Source organism: Bubalus bubalis, chromosome 9, assembly GCF_019923935.1.
Source record: "Bubalus bubalis isolate 160015118507 breed Murrah chromosome 9, NDDB_SH_1, whole genome shotgun sequence".
NCBI lineage: Eukaryota > Metazoa > Chordata > Mammalia > Artiodactyla > Bovidae > Bubalus > Bubalus bubalis.
In genome coordinates, this window is record NC_059165.1 from 15840044 (window position 1) to 15863447 (window position 23404).

Below are 23404 nucleotides of genomic sequence, written 5' to 3' on the forward strand. Positions count from 1 at the left end.
CATTTTAGGTCTTTTGCATTTACCTGTGAATTGTCAGTTACCCTTACTCTCCCCGCCAAACAAAAGTCCAACTGAGGTCTAGATCGGAATTACGATTTATAGTTTAAATAAATAAATAATAAATTTTTAGTTTAAATTAATCTATAGTTTAATTTGGGAAAATTAACAAAGTATTACTATTGAGTTTCTCTAGTCATAAATGTGTTATGGGGGTGGTGGTTTAGTTGCTAATTCGTGTAGCCTGCCAGGCTCTTCTGTCCATGGGATACTCCAGGCAAGAATACTAGAGTGGGTTGCCATTTCCTTCTCCAGGGGATCTTCCCAACCCAGGGATCGAAGCCAGGTCTCCTGTATTGCAGGTGGATTCTTTACCAGCTGAGCTGTTATAGTCCTTATTACTTAAGTTCTAAATTTCTCTCAGCAATGTTTTAAAATTTTAAAAAGATCATAGAAATACAGTTGATTTTTATATTTTGACCTTCTAACAGCCTTGCTAACTTATTCTTTTGAAATAGTTTTGGGTTTTCTGTATATACCAATATTTCCTTTGTGAATAATTTTTACTTTTTCTTTCTAATAATTTTAAGTTAAAATTTTTCTTGACTCATTGCACTATTTAGAGTCTCAAATACAGTGTTAAACAGAAGTGGTGATAAGGGAACATACTGGTCTTATTCTCTGCCTCAGATAGAAAGCATTTATAATTTCAGCTACAATATTTGCTTTAGATTTTTATAGGCATTTAACAGATTCTAAGGGCTTCCCAAGTGGTGCTAGCAGTAAAGAACCTGCTTGCCAGTGCACGAGTTCTAAGAGATGCAGGTTTGATCCTGGGGTTGGAAAGATCCCCTGGAGAGGGGCATGGCAACCCACTCCAGTGTTCTTGCCTGGAGAATCCCGTGCACAGAGGAGCCTGCTAGGCTACAGTCCATAGGATTGCAAAGAGTTGGACACCACGGAAGCAACTCAGCATTCATGCATGCAACAGATTCTAAAATGGCTGTCCAATTTATCTTTCACATTAAGGAAATGCTTTTCTGAGTTTGTCAAGAGAGATTTGTTTTTTTATCATGAATGAGTAGATTTTGGGGGGCCATCTGTGAGAATGGTTCTTTTCCTTTATTCTGTTAATATGGTAGATTGCATGGATTTTCGAATATTAAACCAACCTTTCGTTCTTAGAAGAAGCCCTGCTTGGTCATGATGTATTGTTCCTTTTATATATTGCTAGAGTCAGCTTGTTAAATATTTGTTTACAATGTGAATACCTATATTCATGAGAGAGATTGGCCTGTAATTTTTCAGTCTCATAAGGTCATTGGTAGGTTTTGCTATCTCTGTTATTATTCCATTTTTCTTTATTTTTCTGAAAGAGTTTGTGTTATAATAATAATTATTATACAGTAATATATTTATTATTATTATATAGAAATTATTATAGAAATTATGTATAATTATAAAAATAAATGTAAGGACATTTATTTCCTCAATGTTTGGAAGAATTCACTATTGAAGCTATTCAGACCAAGAATTTCCTTTATGGGAAAGTTTGTATCTTTTTAAATTCCGTGTTAAATTTCTTTAATACATATAGGACTTTTAAGATTTCTTGTTTCCTTAGCATTTGTGAGTTGCAAGAAATTTGTACAGAGTATCTCAATTTCTTAAATATGTCATTTAAGTCAAGCTGGTTAATTATGTTTAAATCTTCTATATCCTTATTCATTTATTTATTTATTTATTTGTCTGTTTCTGTTATCATTGCTGTGATAAGTGTGTTGAAATCTCCAATTCAGATTCTGAATTTGTCTATTTCTTCTTAAATTTCTATTTTTGCTTCATAAATTCTATGTGATTGGGATATAAAAATGTAGAAATGTTATATCTTCCTTTGATTGACTCTTTCATCATTATGAAACAGTCCAGTTTATCTCTTAACATCTCTTGTCTTGAAGTCTACTTTGTTGGGAATTAATACAGTTATGCTAACTTTTGGTTAGTGTTTACATGATATATCTGTCACATATGAACAATCATTGTGTGTTTTGATTTTGTTCCTGACTTGCTATCTTGAGAGACTTTTTAAGACTTCAGACTAGATATGGCCAGTATGCTGTTGCTAATGGAATGCGCAAGGTGGCAATACATATGTCCTCTCTCTCTTGAACCTCCCTCCCACTTCCTAACTCATCCCAGCCTTCTAGGTTGTCACAGAGCACCAGGTTGAGCTTCCTGTGTTACACAGCAACTTCCCACTAGCTGTCTAGTTTACATATGGTAATATATATGCTGCAGTGCTGCTTTCTCAGTTCATCCCACTCTCTCCTTCCCTCTGCCCCACCATGTTCATAAGTCTCTTCTCTATTCCTGCCCTGCAAATTGGTTCAACAGTACCATTTTTCTCAATTCCACAATATTTATTTTTCTCTTTCTGACTTATTTTACTCTAACAGACTATAGGTTCATCCACCTCACTAGAACTGACTCAAATTCCTTCCCTTTTATGGCTGAGTAATATTCCATTGTATGTATGTACCACGACTTCTTTATCCATTCATCTGCTGATAGACATCTAGGTTGCTTCCATGTCCTGGGTCCTGTAAATTGTGCTGCAGTGAACATTGGAGTACACGTGTTGTTTTGAATTACGGTTTTCTCAGGGTATATGCCCAGTAGTAGGATTGCTGGGTTATATGGGGCTGTCCCCTTTCTTAACCTGTGATTTTTGTTTTGGGGGCACAAAATTCATCAATAATTAAATTAAAATTTTTAACTCCAAAGTTTATTGAATTTGTTGGAAGTAGACTGTGCAGTAAACTAAAATCTTGTGGGTCCTTTTCTCTTGCTACTCCTCAGTGGCTGGCACACATATATCAGTCCCAAGGAATGATGGGTGCTGCAGAGATGTGTTACAGGAAGAGCCTGCAAGTAGCATCCCAGCAGGGCAGCTGGAGTGGGAAGCTCTCAAGCCTGCTGAGGCTAGCACTGCTTGCGTTGGAAGTCTGCATGGTAAGACCTCGTTATAGTTATGATGTGGGAAACTGCTTCTTTTATTTTTCTTTAAGATAAAAGCTTTTTACATAGTGATATTCCATTCAGTTCATATCGTTTCATCACCTTCTGTGGGCTCCTCGTAGACGTTGATGGAAATAAAGTAACATAACATAAACTCATAGACTCTAGCAGGACATTGCCATCATTTAGGAGGAAAAAACAAAGATTGCAACTTAAAAAGCTGAATTATGACAGAATATATATTTTTGTTTCTTGGTGACTTAAGTTAGAATTAACCCAGCTACCTGTTAGTGACAAAGATGCATTTCAGTCTTTCTCAGTTCAATTTGATGTTCTGTAAGAGGGATTCCTAGTAATTTTTGACTTGATATATTTTCTGATACCAAGTTAGGTGTGTTAATCTAGAGGTCTTATAAACTCTTCTAGGTAAATATTTAAGTAGGTGTCTGGAGGAGGAAACTCCAGAAAAGTGTATATGATATCCTATTTGAGTGTATATATGTATAGTATATAGTTTTGAGAATGTTTATCTGTAAAGACACTGTGTACATGTGCATGTTAAAAGACACATAGAAAGATATGGAAAGACACAAAAGAAACAATGGTAGTTACTTTGGAGAATGGTATTAGATGTCTTTAAGGAATGGTGGAGGAGAATTTTTCATTTTCTATCCTTGGCTAGTGTTTTAATTGTTTATCATAAGCATATTACTTCTGTAATTAAAAGATAAGTGTCATTTAAAAAAAATTTTCCTAGACAGGACTGAATGAACTATTGCTTATGCCATAGTAGTCCATTGCCAACTTTATTTACTTGCTTTCACTGGGCATTTTAGCAAAAAAATACAAGATTTAGGAAGTGTGTTTAGCTTTGGTGCTTTACTCTAGGGCACATGTCAGAGCTCCTTAGGTTGGGGCCGTGTTTTGCTCTTCTTTCTGTTTTGCTTTACACTCTGCCTAACACATAGGGGCTCTTCCGCCAGTAGTTTTGAATGAATGGGTGGGTTATAGTGGTGGTCAAATTTGAGATAATTTGGCTGGAAAGAAATGGTGGTTAATGGTAGTTGTGGGCCACTGAAGATGTTATTTTGTTTGTCCCATATTTATGTTTAACAAAAGTCTCTGTGACGCTGGTAGCTGGTGGGCTGTGGAAGCAACATGTGACATCTGTAACTGTTCCTGAATGTGTGGAGAAGTCTAACTTATTTTTTGTTTTAGCCCTTTTACTCTTTTTTAGCCCTTTTAGTCTAACTTATTATTTAGCCCTTTTAGTCTTATTAATTTTTTCGTTAATAAGAATTATTTAGTGATGTGTTTTTTTGTTTGTTCTTCATGCTGGGAAATTAAATCTGACCTGGAATAAAATAAAAACAACAATAATAATAGCAAACATACAGAACACTTAGCCTGTGCTAGGTTCTGTTGTAGTGCTTTATATGTATCAACTTCATTAATATTCATAAGAATCCTATTTTTCAGATGACGAGATTGGATTACAGTTTAGTAATACCTGTGTGTACCTGCCTCCACCCCCACCACTGCTGCCACCACACACAGTGTTTTCTCCAGGAGCTGTGGTTCTGCCTGTGAAAACTTCAGCCAATTAAGCTGTCTAGAACTCCCCTCCTAACTTTTTTGGTAATAGTGGAGATGGTAATAACTACTTTGCCTAAGGTTGTTAGGAATATCAAATGAAGTAACACAAATGCCTTTGTAAACTTCAAAGCGCTGTTCACATTTGATTTGCTTGTTATAAGATTTGATACCCAGCAGTTATTGTAAGGAGATGTCGTATTTCTCTGGTAAATAGCTGGCAGTGTATGGAGGATGTGTATATGAAAATTAGGCTGTTTTATGTGTGATAATATATGAATATATTATTAAACTGAAAGGTTCTGCTAAGATATTAAATATCTTAGATTCCAAAGAGAGATAGCAAATCAAGATACAGATTTCTGAAGCAGGTAGAAGACTTAACCCATAAGGAAGCTATACAAAGATTAGGAGAGTAGAGTTGGAGGACTGTGAAGAAATCTTTCTGGAGAAAGCTGTTGCCTCCTCATCATCTCCCTGGCACATTCCCACACACACACAGGTGCCCCCCAGGCGAAAAAGGCGGTGCCACCAGAGAGAGCGAGGCTGTGATGTGTGGCCTCAGAGGTCCTGCAGGCACATGTCCAGAAGCATATGGACAGGTGTCTGATGCGTGCCTTGAAAACTGCAGCTCTCCACCTGCTGAGAAGAGAGTTGGTCATGGTTTAGAACGTGACTGCCTGCTTCTGGGAGAGTGGTCAGCAGTGGGTGAATCCCAGATATTTAGGAATGCACGTTTGGCTACAAGATGCCCTCCATCTTACTAAAGAGTTGCTGCAGTGTGAGGTGGGCAGCACTCCTGGAGTTCATTCGATCCAAGAATGGATGATGCCACCTGAGCTGGTGGACTGGCATTGGAATTATCTTAGGTCCTGACATGCAGAGCCACCTAGAGGAGTGATGGAATCTCAGCAGAAAGGAAGCTGGAGGTCTCCAGATTGCCAGAGCATGTGAAGAGAGGAAGTGGAACAGAGTGCATCCACCCAGCTTAGTGGAATTGTGCATCCTGCCCTGTGCACAGGCCTCCCACGGGGTTTAGTGCTCTGTAGTCACCGTGTTGACATGTTTAATCATTTTTTAACAAAGGGCCCTGCATGTTTTATATTTTATATTGAGCCCCACAGATTTCAAAGCTGGTTCTGCAGTAAAGAGACTACCCACAAAGCTGGGAGTCTCTGATAAAACCAACAAAATCCAGATGAAGAGACAAAGATCTTTAAGTGTCTATCAGGCCTAAGGAATCAGACATCACCATACAATTGAGTAGGAACTCTTAAAGTCGCTCAGTCGTGTCCAGCTCTTTGTGATCCCATGCATTATAGCCTTCCAGTCTCCTCTGTCCATGGAATTGTCCAGGCAAGAATACTGGAGTAGGTTGCCATTTGCTTCTCCAGGGGATCTTCCCAACCCAGGGATTGAACCCTGCTCTTCTGCATTGCAGTCAGATTCTTCACCATCTGACCCACCAGGGAAGCCATCACCTTACAATGACACCCACCAAACTTCTGATCTTTCAGTTGAGGCCAGAAACTACAATTAGCAAGAAAAGGTGGGAGTGCTGGGCAGAGGAACAAGCCATGTGCTGCTGCCTGTAAGCACACCCTAACTAAGAGCTAAGGAGATGGGAGTAGGGTGTAAATATTATCTTTGTATGAAGATTGAAGTTTTAAAAAGAAGAGAACTTTCTAATTAAGACTCTGAATGGATGTCAGAATCATGTTTCTTTTTCAGTCACTCAGTCATGACCAACTCTTTGCGACCCCATGAACTGCAGCACGCCAGGCATCCCTGTCCTTTACCATCTCCCGGAGCTTGCTTAAACTCACGTCCATTGAGTCGGTGATGCCATCCAACCATCCCATCCTCTGTTGTCCCCTTCTCCTGCCTTCAGTCTTTACCAGCATCAGGGTCTTTTCCAATGAGTCAGTTCTTTGCATCAGGTGGCCACAGTATTAGAGCTTCAGCGTCAGCATCAGTCCTTCCAATGAATATTCAGGATTGATTTCCTTTAGGATGGACTGGTTGGATCTCCTTGTAGTCCAAGGGACTCTCAAGAGTATTCTCCAACACCACAATTCAAAAGCATCAATTCTTCAGTGCCCAACCTTCTTTATGGTCCAACTGTCACATCCATACATGACTCCTGGAAAAACCATAGCTTTGACCAGACGGACCTTTGTTGGCAAAGTAATGTCTCCGCTTTTTAACATGCTGTCTAGGTTTGTCATAGCATTTCTTCCAAGGAGCAGGCATCTTTTAATTTCATAGTTGCAGTCACCATCTGCAGTGATTTTGGAGCCCAAGTCAATGAAGTCTGTCACTGTTTCCAGTTTTTCCCCATCTATTTGCCATGAAGTGATGGGACTGGATGCCATGATCTTCATTTTTTGAATGTTGAGTTTTAAGCCAGCTTTTTCACTCTCCTCTTTCACTTTCATCAAGAGGTTCTTTAGTTCCTCTTTGCTTTCTTCCATAAGGGTGGTGTCATCTGCATATCTGAGGTTATTGATATTTCTCCCTGAAATCTTGATTCTAGCTTGCACTTCATCCAGTCTGGCATTTCGCATGATGTACTCTGCATATAAGTTGAATAATCAGGGTGACAATATACAGCCTTGATATACTCTTTTCCCAAATTGGAACCCCAGTCCATTGTTCCATGTCCGGTTCTAACTGTTGCTTCTTGACCTGCATACAGATTTATCAGGAGACAGGTGAGGTGATCTGGTATTCCCATCTCTTTAAGAATTTTCCAGTTTGTTGTGATCCACATGGTCAAAAGCTTTAGTGTAGTCAATGAAGCAGAAGTGGGTTTTTTCTGCAGTTCTCTTGCTTTTTCTGTGACCCAGTGGATGTTGACAATTTGATCTCTGGTTCCTCTACCTTTTCTAAATCCAGCTTGAAGATCTGGAAGTTCTTGGTTCACATACTGTTGAAGCCTCTCTGGAGAATTTTCAGCATTACTTTGCTACTGTGTGAGATGAGTGCAATTGTGCAGTAGTGTGAGCATTCTTTGGCAATGCCTTTCTTTGGGATTGGAATGAAAACTGACCATTTCCAGTCCTGTAGCCACTGCTGATTTTCCAAATTTGCTGGCATATTGCGTGTAGCACTTTCACAGCATCATCTTTGAGGATTTGAAATAGCTCAGCTGGAATTCCATCACCTCCACTAGCTTTGTTCCTTGTGATGCCGCCTAAGGCCCACTTGACTTCACAGTCCATGATTTCTGGCTCTAGGTGAATGATCAAACCATCGTGGTTATCTGGGTCATTAAGACCTTTTTTGTATAGTTCTTCTGTGTATCTCATGGACAGAGGAGTCAGTCCATGGGGTCGAAAAGAGTTGGACACAACTGAGTGACTTTATTCTTACTTTCACTTTTTCTGTGTATAGTTCTTCAGAGTCATGGGACCTACTGTAATTTACATCCTTATTGTATAAGGAAAAGTCTCCCTCATATAATAAGTTTAAAACCATAATGGGAAACATAAGTAAGTGCATCCTAGGGACTTCCCTGGTGGTCCGGTGGTGAAGACTTCATGCCCCCACAGCAGGGGATATGGGTTGCATCTCTGCTCAGAGAACTAGATCCCACACGCTGCAACTAAGGGTTCACACGCCAGAACTCAAGATCAGAGATCCTGCATGCGGTAAGTAAGACCTGGTGCAGGGAAATAAATCTATGTATATATATTTTTAAGTTTATTCCAATCACATTGTTTAATATACTGGTTACATATAGAAGGGCTTCCCTAGTTATTTAGCAGTAGAGAATCTGCCTGCCAGTGCAGGAGATGCAGGTTTGATCCCTGAGTTAGGAAGATCCCCTGGAGAAGGAAATGGCAACCCACTCCAGTATCCTTGCTGGGAAAACCCACGGACAGAGGAGCCTGGTGGGCTCCAATCCATAGGGTCTCAAAAAGAGTCGGCCACAACAGCAACTAAGCATGCACAGTATGCACATATAGAAAATATTATATAATAATATTGGGTTGACCCAAACGTTCATTTGGATTTTTTCATAACATAAAAAAACTCAAATGAATTTTTTGGCCAGCCCATACATGCACTAACTTTACAAAATACTTTATATGAATTCTTGGAATTTAGACAGTGCATTGTAAAACCACCCACTGAGAGTTTTGTACTATTGGCTTTTTAAAAAATGTACTAGGAATAATTTTATTAGTATGGGCTTTGCCTTACATTCTTTGCCAGGTGGGAACAAGTTGTCATTGCTCCCATCTTTATGGAAGATGTCTCACAACCTCTGGTCTCTATTTTCAAATTCATTATCCCTATGACTTCCTCTTCCTTGATTATACAAATTACTGTTGGCTGTACTGAACTCAGAGTTCATTGCTCTAACATTTGAAAAGAATAATTTTATTATTTGAAAGGAACTACAGAGCATGGGGGTCGCAAAAAGTCGGACACGATTGGGCGACTGAACTACAACAATGTATTCACTTATATTGACTTTATTAAAATGTATATTCTAGACACCTATTATTAGGAAATCTTGGTTACAATTTGAGGTTTTTAACAAAAGATTTTAAATGCATATTTTTCTTCTTGTATAATTCAGTAGAGTGTTCACCATTTTATTTTTAGTTACTGTTTCTTAGGAAATACTTATCTATGTTATTTTTGTACTCAGTACATACTATAAGAAGCTAAACTTTGCAACTGAAGTAATCTTATCATTTTTCCGCATATAATGAAATTCTGAATAAAATTTTCAAAATAGTTGACTTTGATTTCAGTTCAGTTCAGTTCAGTCACTCAGTCATGTCTGACTCTTTGTGACCCCATGAACCGCAGCACGCCAGGCCTCCCTGCCCATCACCAACTCCCGGAGTCCACCTAAACCCATGTCCATTGAGTTGGTGATGCCATCCAACCATCTCATCCTCTGTCATCCCCTTCTCCTCCTGCCCTCAATCTTTCCCAGCATCAGGATCTTTTCAAATGAGTCAGTTCTTCGCATCAGGTGGCCAAAATATTGGAGTTTCAGTTTCAACATCAGTCTTACCAATGAACACCCAGGACTGATCTCCTTTAGGATGGACTGGTTGGATCTCCTTGCAGTCCAAGGACTCTCAAGAGTCTTTTCCAACACCACAGTTCAAAAGCATCAATTCTTCGGCACTCAGCTTTCTTTATAGTCCAACTCTCACATCCATACATGACCACTGGAAAAACCATAGCCTTGACTAGATGGACCTTTGTTGGCAAAGTGATGTCTCTGCTTTTTATTTTATTTTATTTTTATTTATTTATTTTTTAAATATAAATTTATTTATTTTAATTGGAGGTTAATTACTTTACAATATTGTATTGGTTTTGCCATAAATCAACATGAATCTGCCACAGGTGTACACGTGTTCCCCATTCTCTGCTTTTGAATATGCTGTCTAGGTTGGTCATAACTTTCCTTCCAAGGAGTAAGCATCTTTTAATTTCATGGCTGCAGTCACCATCTGCAGTGATTTTGGAGCCCAGAAAAATAAAGTCAGCCACTGTTTCCCCATCTATTTGCCATAAAGTGATGGGACCAGATGCCATGATCTTAGTTTTCTGAATGTTGAGCTTTAAGCCAACTTTTTCACTCTCCACTTTCACTTTCATCAAGAGGCTCTTTAGTTCTTCTTCACTTTCTGCCATAAGGGTGCTGTCATCTGCACGTCTGAGGTTATTGATATTTCTCCTGGCAATCTTGATTCCAGCTTGTGCTTTCTCCAGCCCAGCGTTTCTCATGATGTACTCTGCATATAAATTAAATATGCAGGGTGACAATATACAGCCTTGACGTACTCTTTTTCCTATTTGGAACCAGTCTGTTGTTCCATGTCCAGTTCTAGCTGTTGTTTCCTGACCTGCATACAGGTTTCTCAAGAGGCAGGTCAGGTGGTCTGGTATTCCCATCTCTTTCAGACTTATTTATCTCTAATTGGCTTTGCACTTTTTTCCTGTATTGGGATTTTGTTAACGTATTTCACTTTTGGCTTTCTTCTCTCCTTAGATAATTTTTGAAATGTGGAACTTTATCATTACCATTACTTTATCATTTATATATTTGGTAGACCAGGAGCTTAGTAATTGATAGATTTCATTCACCTATAGAATAGTGTTTTTTCTTTTAGCAAATATTTTAGTGTTTTAAAAATGGTATCTCCTTTTTGAATCTTTCCTTAATCCCTGTCAGCCTTGTTTTGTAGTTCCCTAAGGTCAGGAATCAGTTCTTAATAATTTTGTAGTATTTCATCCCCTACAGCATTAAATGGCAACTTGGACACTCAACAAGTAAGAGCTGATTGTATTTTTTAAAGTAAACATGTCAAATGTCTAATGATTTAATGTTGTTTAGTCTCTAAGTCATGTGTAACTCTTTGAGACGCCATGCATCCCTGTCCTTCATTACCTCCCGGAGTTTGCTCAAACTCATGTCCGTTGAGTTGGTGATGCCATCCAACCTTATCATCCTCTGTTCTATCATGCCCCATTCTTCTCCTGTCCTCAGTCTTTCCCAGCATCAGGGTCTTTTCCAGTAAGTCAGCTCTTCGCATCAGGTGGACAAAATATTGGAGCTTCAGCATCAGTCCTTCCAATGAATATCCAGGGTTGATTTCCTTTAGGACTGACTGATTTGATCTCCTTGCTGTCCAAGGGGGTCTCAAGAGTCTTCTCCAGCTCCACAATTTGAAAGCATCCATTCTTTGGAACTTAGCCTTCTTTATGGTCTGGCCCTCACATCCATACATGACTACTGGGAAAACCATAATTGTGACTATATGGACCTTTGTTGGGAAAGTAATGTCTCTGCTTTTTAATATGCTGTCTAGGTTTGTGATAGCTTTCTTTTCAAGGAGCAAGTGTCTGAATTTCATAACTGCAGTCACCATCCATAGGGATTTTGGAGCCCAAGAAAATAAAATCTGTCCCTGTTTCCACTTTTACCCCATCTGTTTGCCTTGAGATGATGGGACTGGATGCTATGATCTTAGTTTTTTGAATGTTGAGTTTTAAGCTTTTTCAGCTTTTTCACTCTCCTCTTTCACCTTCATAAAGAGGCTCTTTAGTTCCTCTTTGCTTTCTACCATAAGGGTCGTGTCGTCTGCATATCTGAGGTTATTGATATTTCTCCTGTCAATTTTGATTCTAGTTTGTGACTCATCCAGCCTGGGATTTCGCATAATGTACTCTGCATATAAGTTAATAAGCAGGGTGACAATATACAGCCTTAATGTACTCCTTTCCCAATTTTGAACCAGTCCATTGCTGCATGTCCAGTTGTAACTGATGCTTCTTGACCTGCATACAGGTTTCTCAGGAGGCAAATAAGGTGGTCTGGTATTCCCATCTCTTTAAGAATTTCCCATAGTTTGTTGTGATCCACATAGTCAAAAACTTTAGTCAATGAAGCAGAAGTCGATGTTTTTCTGGAATTCCCTTGCTTTCTCTGTGATCCAGCGGATGGTGGCTGTTTGATTGCTGGCCTTTTCTAAACCAAACTTACATCTGGAAGTTCTGGATGTACTACTGAAGCCTAGCTTGAAGGATTTTGAGCATTACCTTCCTAGCATGTTAAATGAGTGCAATGATTTAATATTTGTGTTTATTTTTATAGGCTAATGTTTCCAATGATCACTGGCCGTCCTTGGTTCAAGAAGCTACAGCTGAGGCCCTGAAACTTTGCTTTTGTCCACTGGCTGTCCTTTTACAAGCTTTGTTACAATTCAAACGCAAAATGGGAGCAAGGTATAAAGAATCTTTGTTCATTTTTTTCTTAAAATGTTTCTTCACTTTTACTCCTTCTGGGAAACAAAAGTTTAGAATGAATTTAACAAACTTTGATGTTATTCATGTATATATTTCTACGTTGGAAAGGCTGATTCTGGTAAGCCAATAAGGAAGAAAAGAAAGTCTTACGATTTTTTTTTAAAAGTAATTTGGTGCACAGATAATAGAATATGAGAGATTTGCATGATAGCCTTTCAAGTGAAGAAGGCCTTGGTATTTTTGGTCTTAAGTGTTTTAGGATGAGATAACAGTGTATGTGGATTCTAGTAACAAGCAAAATCCAAAAGGCTCAAGTTCAAAGCTAAATTGACATAAGTTCTTGCAAAGCACAATAAGCTATGAAAAAAGTAATAAATATTAAAAAGGCAGAGACATTATAAATGATGTGGTTTTTAATACCTAGAAAATCCAGACACTTCACAGAATTAAATGTAGAAATTTTAGCAATCTTTTCTTTGGAAGGGGGGATGAGGTCAGAAATAAATTTGAAGAAAATCACTTAAGTGTTATATGGATGAAAAAACAGGCAAGAATATTTTGAAATTCTGAGAATAATATCTAGTCTAATGGATATCACACATAATACAAAGCATAAGTAAAACAGTAGTTTAGGAGCATATATTACTGGAACAGAATTAGGCATTGTAGACATAGAGCTTAACACACAAATATGTGGCAAAGGTCACATCAACACCACGAAATAGTGAAGGAAGAGTTAAAGACCCATGACTAATTAGCAGTCCTATCTTCATTTCTGTTATATATTTATTTTGCCATTTTTTTATATGACTGATTTCACCAAGAAATGTTTTAGGCTATAATTTGAAGTTCCTAATGAACTCTTTCTGCTGAAGCTCAGTATACATCACTTCAGTTCAGTTCAGTTGTTTAGTCATGTCCGACTCTTTGCGACCCCATGAACTGCAGCACACTAGGCCTCCCTGTCCATCGCCAACTCCTGGAGTTTACTCAAACTTGTGTCCATTGAATTGGTGATACCATCCAACCATCTTGTCCTCTGTCATCCCCTTCTTCTCCTGCCTTCAATCTTTCCCAGAATCAGGGTCTTTTCAATTGAGTCAGTTGTTCACACCAGATGGCCAGAGTGTTGGAATTTCAGCTTCAGCATCAGTCCTTGCAATGAATATTCAGGACTGATTTCCTTTAGGATGGACTGGTTGGATCTCCTGACTTAGAGAGCCTTAACCCCCAACCTCCTGTAATCTCTGTGAGCAGCAGCCAAAATCAGCTCAAATAAACATACTGCTTTACTATTGATTCCTATGTAAACACATCTTAAGAACAAGTTCTTTAGCTCCTCCTTCTAACCAGTTGCTACTTACAAAATCTTCTTGTTCAGCAGTTCTGAAGTTAACACAATTTGTGTTATTTCTACCCATACAGAAGTCTTTGGAGTCATAAATATTAGTAAAATTGGAAAGAAAAAATAAGAACACAACTCTAAATCAGCCTGTTATTACATAAGTTCACATACTATACAGGTTTAATACATAAAAGCATATGCTAAAAGCCTGATATTGTACACTTAGCCTCTATTGTAGATGTCAAATATTTCTAATTGTTCCAGTGTATATTATCTTTGTATCATTTATTTTCTGCCTGCTTTCAAGGAGGATTAGAAATAGAGCAGTCAGAAGCGCTCATAAAATGAGTCATTTTCCCATTTTTTTTGGAAAGGGCCTTATTTATCTGCAAAATGAGAGTAATAGCAGCAACCAGTCTTACAAGGTTGTAAACGTTAAGCGTGACCATATGTGTAAAACATTTGGCATACTACTGCATAGCACATAATAAATATTTCATAAATGTTAACCATTATTATTACCCTTTTTGTTACATGTGTAAAAAATTTATGAAGTAATTAGCACATCATCTGCAGAAGAATGAGAAAGATAATATGTGTGTGTGAGACTAGTAGATGAAGTATCTTAGTTTATATGCTTTGGACTAAAAGTGAGAATCTTTTTCCTAGAGAGACACGGCGACTTTTGGAGAGAGTTGTGTATCAGCCTGGGTATCCCAAATCTATTGTTTCAACAGCACGTTGGTACCTTCTGAGACACTTACATGCCAAAAATGACTACGAGCTCATTGATGTAAGACCCTGATTTTATTAAAAATATTTCATCATGGACCTTTGTTGTATGAGGGCTGAGTGTTGCTTTGTCCTGGGCTTTGCATCCAGTGGCTGGGTTGCCTAACCAGCATCCCTGACCGCTGGATGCCGGTAGCAGTGTCCTCCACCCAGCTTACAGCAGCTGAAAATGTCTTCTAGACATTGCCAAATAATACCTCAGGTGTCATCACCGCTAGTTGAGAACCACTGATTTAACGTGTAGGAAATACACTCTTCTGAAGTGCTAGGTAGCATAAGAAAAGATAGACGAAGGTTCTGGGTTCTGGTTGTAGTATTTCTTATAACCAGTGCAGAGGAGGCAATAGAGAGGTTTGGAAGTAGCAGAAGTTAATGGGATGTTCATATTATCTTTGGAACAGTTTGCTTCTTCTTGTCTTTGCTATAAAATGCACATGACAGTTTCTGCTCTGGGTGTCATGGGATGGCTCTGGTTTCTGAATATGTAAACCTATACAGTTGACTCTTGAATGCATATTTAAACGGTGTGGTTCCCCTTACACTCAAATTTTTTTCAGTAGTAATTACTACAGTACTCCATGATCCTTGATTAGTTGAATTTATGGAGGGCCTACGCAGGTGGCTGACTATAAGTTGTATGTGAATTTTTGAGCATATAGAGGGTCTTCATCCCCAATCCACATGCTGTTTAAGGGGCAGCTGTTTAAGGTGTGTGTGGATTCTTTTTAAAAAGAGTATGTAAGACATGTATTGGGTCTAAATTCTTACAACTTCAGCCAACAGTTTTAAAAACAATGAAAACTAATGAGAAGCTTTTTTTTTTTTTAACACCTACAGCCTTGGGAGAAGAGATAAATGTCTCCCTAGAGCACAGAGTAGGCATGTTTACTGACAATCATAAAAGAGTCAAGTCTCCTAGGCTCAGGGTTCCCCTCTTGTCATGCAACTCACTGTGTGTGGGGGAAGCCATGTGCACCCATCCACATCACCCTGTGAGACTTAGAGGGTGAGGGGAATGGATGCAGATATAATGATACTCATGTCATTTGCTACACCCTGAATGATGAAGACATTTGCCTCTGACCCACATGTCCTGTGTCTTCTGGCAATATTTGTGAAACTGTGGTAGGCTAACTTGTTAGCTTGCTAATAGAGCAACAGCTCAGAGACCTTCTCAGTGTTTGAAAATGAACAACCAAAAAATGTGTTAGTAATCGAATGAGCAACAGAAATCAAAGCTTCTAGTTTGTGGAATTGGTGAAAATTATGGAAAGGTTCTTAATGGAACTTAGAACCTCAAGGCTTGATCTTAAGCTGTGGTTTTAAAGGAGAGCAGTGTCATTTGGACAGCCGTGTGCATAAAATGGTCTTTGGGGCATGGGTTTAGAGGTGACAGTGTTGTAAAAAAAGCCTCCAATCAAAACCTGTAACTTCATGCGCCACTGTCAGTGGTAACAATCAGAATGTTGACATCTCTACTATTGAGTATTTGAATAAATAGTGCTTATGTGAGGTTAGCTTTGAAATCCATTTCAGCAAAAATGACTGAAAGGTTGCACAGAGTCAGTTCTTGTTGTGTAGTTTGATGTTGCCAACTGCCCTATGGCTTACTTCATTTCTAAGATTCTAGATATAGGTATTGTTAATAAAGAGAATACTAATGTTCCTGTCTGTGATTTCCCACAGGTGCTGGTAAACAATGCCAAAACTCATGGAGATACAAGAGCATTGGAACTGAATCAGAAGTTGTCCTCAGAATAACAGTGCTTTATTTTATAGTAAGCAGGCAAAGAAAAAGCTATTAGAAAGAATGAAACAAAGAATCAAGAATTTTCCCCAAAGCAACATTTTAAAAAGCTATAGTTATAATCATCCATTCCTTTTTAAAATGGAAAGACCTTTAAGTTCTTAAGCTAGGGATGTGATTTTCCATAAACTCTTAATATAACTTTAATTTGAAAACATTTTTTGATTTTGAGAAGTCTATAATGAAAGGAAAAACCATGATTCCCTTAGTTGTTCGTTAGTTAAAATGCGAATCATTATTTTCTGTATCTTGCATGGTGCACAATAGGACTTTTTTTTTGTAATCCCTTACAATAAAGCCTTAATAGCCATTTGCTAAATTATATGCAAAATGAGATTAGCACAGTGCAGAATTTTATTTGTTAAACAAATTAAAAGTTTTAATTCCTTCTGTGAATTCTAGAGTTCAGCAGACCAATTCATCCAATATCCAAATAATCTTATAATCTGTTTTACTAGTGGTTCATCTTGGGTTCTGTTGAAGAAGTATAATATAAATGTTAGGTGAGTCCTAGACTGCTAATTGGGCTTCCTTGGTTGTTCAGACAGTAAAGAATCCGCCTGCAATGTAGGAGACCTGGGTTTGATCCATGGGTTGGCAAGATCCCCTATAGGAGGGCATGGCAGCCCACTCCAGTATTCTTGCCTGGAGAATCCCCATAGACAGAGGAGCCTGGTGGGCTACCCTCCATGGGGCTGCAAAGAGTTGGACATGACTGAGTGACCAAGCACAACACAGACTGCTAATGGATATGTTTATAGAATTCAAAACACTCAAGTGTAAGGCTGCATTTAAAAAGTGTGTGAAAAATTTTCAAAAATAATGCTGACAATATTTAACTGATCATGCAATTCCTTCATTTATGCTAAAAAGATGAACTTTTCTTAAATAAAAACAAAAATGGTGTCTTGTTTTCTTTATAGTATCAATTTAGATATAATTTCAGAATTTCAAATTTGAAGACTTGAAAGTATAGTTTCCTATTTTATTTTTTCAAAAAGCCATTTATATTAGTTTGAAGAAGGTCTATGTCACTTGGTTTGGATCTTTGGTTTTAAAGTGTTTCATCTATTTACATAAATTATTGTGTGAAAATGGGTGGTATAATTTATATATGTAGCTTTTCTGAACTATCAGCTTCACAGTGTTACTTTGTGGGATAGTACAAATTGATAATATCCTGTAATTAAATTTTACTCCACAGGTTAATCTTTTGAATGCCTATATTTGGCTGAGTATTATCATCATTGAGACCTATTCAATCTGAATCTTTAACGATGGGGGCTAGGACTCTGCATTTTAAAGGCATGCCTAAGAAATTCTAATCTTGGGCCATTGACGCTCGTGAATCACTGGATTAATGCAATGATGACCCTGCCCTTTACTTCTTTCTTTCATAAGACCAAGCACTTGCCATTCTCTGCCCATGTCTTCCTGTCCTCACAGCTGTCAAACCATTTGTGCTTTTAACAGCCTGGTCCTTAGACTTGGCAAGGCTGTGCTAAAGAGGCTGCCCACACAGCCCCATGCCCACACCCTCCTGCTTCCTCGAGGGTGTGTTAGCCTTCACCCTCACAGTGGACTCATCCGTCTGCTTACACGTTTACGAGTCAGTTCTTTTTTTTTTTTTATTTGGAGGCTAATTATTTTACCGAAGAAGGCAATGGCACCCCACTCCAGTACTCTTGCCTGTAATTATTTTACAGTATTGTAGTGGTTTTTGCCATACACTGACATGCGTCAGCCATGGGTGTACATGTGTCCCTCATCCCGAGCTCCCCTCCCACCTCCCTCTCCATCCCATCCTTCAGGGTCATCCCAGTGCACCAGCTCTGAGCACCCTGTCTCATGCATCGAACCTGGACTGGCAATCTGTTTCACATATGATAATATACGTGTTTCAGTGCTATTCTCCCAAATCATTCCACCCTTGCCTTCTCCCAGAGTCCAAAAGTCTGTTCTTTAAATCTTTGTTTTGTGCTGTTTTGCATATAGGGTCATTGTTACCATCTTTCTAAATTCCATATATATGCGTTAATATACTGTATTGGTGTTTTTTTTTTTTTTTTTTTCCTGACTTACTTCAGTCTGTAAAACAGGCTCCAGTTTCATCCACCTCATTAGAACTGATTCAATGCATTCTTTGAATAGCTGAGTAATATTCCATTGTGTACATGTACCACAGCTTTCTTATCCATTCGTCTGCTGATGGACATCTAGGTGGCTTCTATGTCCTGGCTATTGTAAACAGTGTAACATACAGACACATACAAACACACAGATGGCTAACACATGAAAAGATGCTCAACATTACTCATTATCAGAGAAATGCAAATCAAAACCACAATGAGGTACCATCTCATGCGGGTCAGAATGGCTGCTATTAAAAAATCTACAAACAATAAATGCTGGAGGGGATACAGAGAAAAGAGAACCCTCTTACACTGTTGGTAGGAATGCAAACTAGTATAGCCACTATGGAGAACAGTGTGGAGATTCCTTAAAAAGCTTGAAATAGAACTGCCATACAACTCAGCAATCCCACTGCTGGGCATACACGCCTAGGAAACCAGAATTGAAAGAGACACACATACCCCAGTGTTCATCGCAGCAGAGTTTACAGTCAGTCTTGTTCTCCACTTGCTTTCTGGGCTGGTACTGCTTCACAAGGTCACTTTCACCTACACTGTGGACTTGGCTAACTTTTGCTCCAAGCCTATAATCAAGGAGTAACCTTTTGACTCCATTGCCTAGTTCTGGCCTCCAGGAACTTCAAGCCCAGATTTTTTAGAAAATAAGATTAGAAAGTACTGTAGTTAATACTATCTCAGGTAATTCTCTCTTTTTTTGCATAGCTGTATATTCATCCTATTTGTTGCCTTCTCTTCAAATTGCTCCTCAGTTACTGTGAGCCTCAAATCATGTCTAACCATATAATTTATAGAACTGACTTTATGCCAGACCTGTGTGAAGTGTTTTAAACATAGTTATCTAATCCAAGTTGGTAAAGAAGAGTGATGCTGAACAACATACTTAAAGCAGAGAAACTTGGAGGTGAATCAGTGTTACCTGATTCTAAGAAGTGGCTGAAATTTCTTTACAGAATTTATATGTAAGTTTAATTAGAGTACATTAAAAATTATTTCCTGACATCAATATTTAGCATTCACAAAAAGTGTTTCATTATTTTTATCTCTGAGAAGTATAGTGCATTTTCTGCGAATTTTTACTTACCATTTGCTATTATTAACAATTGTTAGTCAACTTGATTAATAATTATTGATTAGATGCATATAGGCTAGCTTGGCATCTGATAGTCATTTCTGGTTGGAAAGTCATTTTAGCTTATGAGTAAAGTTTTGGAGCACAGTCTGTTTGAGATCACTTGTCATATTTCTTAAAGTGCCCCTTATGTTAAAAAAAAACACAACCTTAGTTGATTAAACAAACAACCTTAGTTTTAAATTACTCTGCTCCTTTTTCACTTTACAAAATGAGTTGACAAACTTCATTTAATCTGAGACTCTACACAAAACAGGATTAGTCAAAAATACTCATGTTGTATATTACAGGAATTAATAGATGGGGTTATTTAAACTGGTATGAAACTTTAGTTAGGTAAATAAATAGTATTAAGTCATATAAATATGAAAAGATAACATATATTTGGTTTCTCCACAGAAAATTATCTGCTTCAGGGAAATTTTATAGGAACACAAAAATGAAGCATATTTTATTTACGAATCACTGTGTCTTGCAGATTCATTTTAATTTTTGTGCATTAAAAAATGTGGAAACTTTGTTTTGACAAAGTTGACCCTTGCCTCTGGACAGGTCTTCCTTTTTCCCACTTTAGTTTTATTGGATAGAAAACTTCTCAGACTCCCAAACTGCTTGTTATAAGACATAGCATTCAGCTGCTGGTTATAAACTGACCTTCAATTTGCAGGAGAGGATATTTGTTTTGCCTTTGTTTCTTTTTTTTAACTTTAGAAAGATACATTGTGTTTCAGATACAGGTAGAATGATCTTTTCATGTTTAAGTGATACATGTTTATTTTGCATGTGTGCTCAGTCTGCTCAGTCATGTCCAACTCTTTGTGACCCCACTGGACTGTAGCCTGCCAGGCTCCTCTGTCTATGGAATTTTCCAGGCAAGAATACTGAAGTGGATAACCATTCTCTTCTCGAGGGGATCTTCCCAACCCAGGGATCAAACCCGTGTCTCCTGTGTCTCCTGCATTGGCAAGTGGGTTCTTTACTACCGAGCCACCTGGTACTTTTTATATAGATAAACTAGAAAGTCCATAAGGAAGGCCGAGCACCACAGAATTGATGTTTTCAAACTGTTGTGTTGAAGACTCTTGAGAGTCCCTTGGACTGCAAGGAGATCCAACCAATCTATCCTAAAGGAAATCAGTGCTGAATAGAATATTCGTTGAAAGGACTGATGCTGAAGCTGAAGCTCCAGTATTTTAGTCACCTGATGTAAAGAGCTGTTTCATTAGAAAAGACCCTGATGCTGGGAAAGATTGAAGGCAGGAGGAGAAGGGGATGACAGAGAATGAGACAGCTGGATGGTATCACTGACTCGGTGGACATGAGTTTGAACAAACTCTGGGAGATGGTGAAGGACAGGGAAGCCTGGCGTGCTGCAGTCCATGGGGTCGCAAAGAGTCGGACACGACTGAGTGACTGGACAACTGCAATGAAAGTAAAAAGTCAGAAAATACCTTTATTTACAGATACACATAACTTTTGGCTTAGAAAATGTAATCACTTAGGTCTGTTGGACCTAAAGACCACTTCTAGTGTCTAGTTGTCCACATACTATATAATAATGGGTTTTTCCTCTCTGGAGGATTAGGAACTTTTTGAATAACAGTATTCAAAATGAATAACAGTATTCATTTTAAATTCTGATTACCTGAACAAATACCCTTATACAACTCTTAATTTTTTTATAAATGCTATTTTTAAATTTCACAGTGTTGTGAAGAAATTTAGAATCTCTTTAACAGTATTATGAAATAGTTAAAACTTTTTTTCTTGTATTTTGAACTTAGACTTGAAATACCTGTTTATTTTAGTGAAGGGAAATGATGCCAGGAGAGGGATCATAGAAACTGGAGTATCCACTGAAAAAAAGGTGTTGGATTACATACAGTATCACTGGACTGTTGAAATATTTGTATGTCATGATCTTGCATGAGTTTGAATCAGTACACAGGTTCATTTGGGCTTCATGATTTACCACGTACTTTCCCTATATATAATCCCTATGACAAAAATACTTAAGTTATATTTATTCTGGAGAGAAGAGAAGTAATGAAAAAAATGCTTGTTATTATTTCTGTTTGTGGTAGCAGAATAATGGCCCCCTAAGGTGTCTGTGTCCCAACCCCTGAAATTTGTGAATATGTTGCAGATGTGACTTAAGGTTTTGGACCTTGAGATGGGGAGAGTATCCTAGATTATCTGGGTGAATCCAGTTTACTCATAAGAGTTCTTAAAAGTAGAGAGCCTGTCAGAGGGATGTGCCAGCGGGAGGTCAGAGAGATTCAGTATTGCCGGCTGTGAAGATGGAAGAAGGGGCCCCTATAAGGGCAGCCTCCAGGAACTGGAGAAGGCAGGACACGCTCTCCTGCCGAGTTCCTGAAAGGGATGCGGCCCGGCTGATACTTTGATCATAGCCTGGTGAAACCCATGATGGACTTCTGACTTATAGAACTGTAAGATAATAAATTTATATTTTTCAGCCGCCAAGTTTGTGGTAGTTTGTTAGGGCAGCAGTAGAGAATCAGTGCATTGCTCACTGTTATAGCTGTTAAAATGAATACTCGTACCTTTGAATCTGAATTTCACCAGATCACTGCAGTTGAGGATCATCCTCTGAATTGTTGCCAAAAAAAAGGGGGGGGTGGTCATCAGATACAAGATAATGAGTTATTAAAAATGGTTACTGTGAAAAGTACCTGGCTCTTAGGAATATGTGGCTGTTTATTTCTGTAATAAATGTCTGAACTATTCTCAACAGTCTTACTTATAACACAGTATCACCGACTTAGCTGATTACATATTATGCTTCTCTTAATTCTCTTTAAAAGAAACTGCACTGGATTATACTCAAAAAACCTAAGTGATATATTTCAAAGTCAGTTTCAGTGTTGAATGGGGATGTGCCCGCTGCTGCTGCTGCTAAGTCGCTTCAATAGTGTCCGACTCTGTGTGACCCCATAGACAGCAGCCCACCAGGCTCCCCGTCCCTGGGATTCTCCAGGCAAGAACACTGGAGTGGGTTGCCATTGCCTTCTCCAATACATGAAAGTGAAAAGTCAAAGTGAAGTCGCTCAGTCCTGTCCGACTCTTAGCGACCTCATGGACTATATACTAAATAATGGTAATTAGAATCCTTACCTTTGGGCTGCTGTTTTTACTATTGCTATCTGTACTCACTAAGAGTTGGACACGACTGAGCAACTTCGCTTTCACTTTTCACTTTCATGCATTGGAGAAGGAAATGGCAACCCACTCCAGTGTTCTTGCCTGGAGAATCCCAGGGTCGGAGGAGCCTGGTGGCTGCCGTCTATGGGGTCACACAGAGTTGGACACGACTGAAGTGACTTAGCATAGCATAGCATAGCATCTGTACAATAGCATGAGGAAAAGGTCTTACAGTTCCAGAGCATAATGATGTATTTTGTGTATTTTCACCCAATTTCTTATGTGCCTGGATAAGTATATATTTTTTTAATTTCTCTAAAACTTTATTCAGAGTTACTCACCTCACTGTTAATAAGGTGTACAGTTAATGCTCTGTGCCAGTGTTACTAGAACTGCCAATTGCCAGCAATGGACTATGAGAAAACCCATTTCCTAAAAACCCCTGAAGTTAAGTTACTCTTTTTAAAACAGCAAACTCCTAAAACCTGCAAAAGGATGCATGTGCCGTTTTCCCATCAGTCTTTAAATCTGAAACTAGATTATTAATCTACATCAGTGGTTGTTAAAATGAAGTCATTTTAACAAATTATGTAAATCAAAACACCACCAGTTGATATGAGTAT

The 23404-nt window shown here is 38.4% G+C and overlaps 1 protein-coding gene across 4 annotated transcripts in view; it reads left to right on the forward strand.

Annotated features, from left to right (window-relative positions):
- The window catches only part of TTC37 (tetratricopeptide repeat domain 37), a 104643-nt gene extending 87400 nt beyond the window's left edge, over positions 1-17243 (forward strand). For 3 of the 4 annotated variants that reach the window (XM_045166806.1, XM_045166807.1, XM_045166805.1), the window contains 4 exons: positions 2857-3009; positions 12242-12372; positions 14408-14531; positions 16217-17243. In XM_045166806.1, coding sequence (XP_045022741.1) covers positions 2857-3009; positions 12242-12372; positions 14408-14531; positions 16217-16291 — 483 coding nt within the window. In that variant the 3' untranslated portion in view covers positions 16292-17243. Of the gene's footprint in view, positions 1-2856; positions 3010-4494; positions 4654-12241; positions 12373-14407; positions 14532-16216 lie in introns of those variants that run through there. The other variant, XM_045166808.1, reaches the window with a different exon arrangement.
- The last annotated feature ends 6161 nt before the right edge of the window (positions 17244-23404 follow it).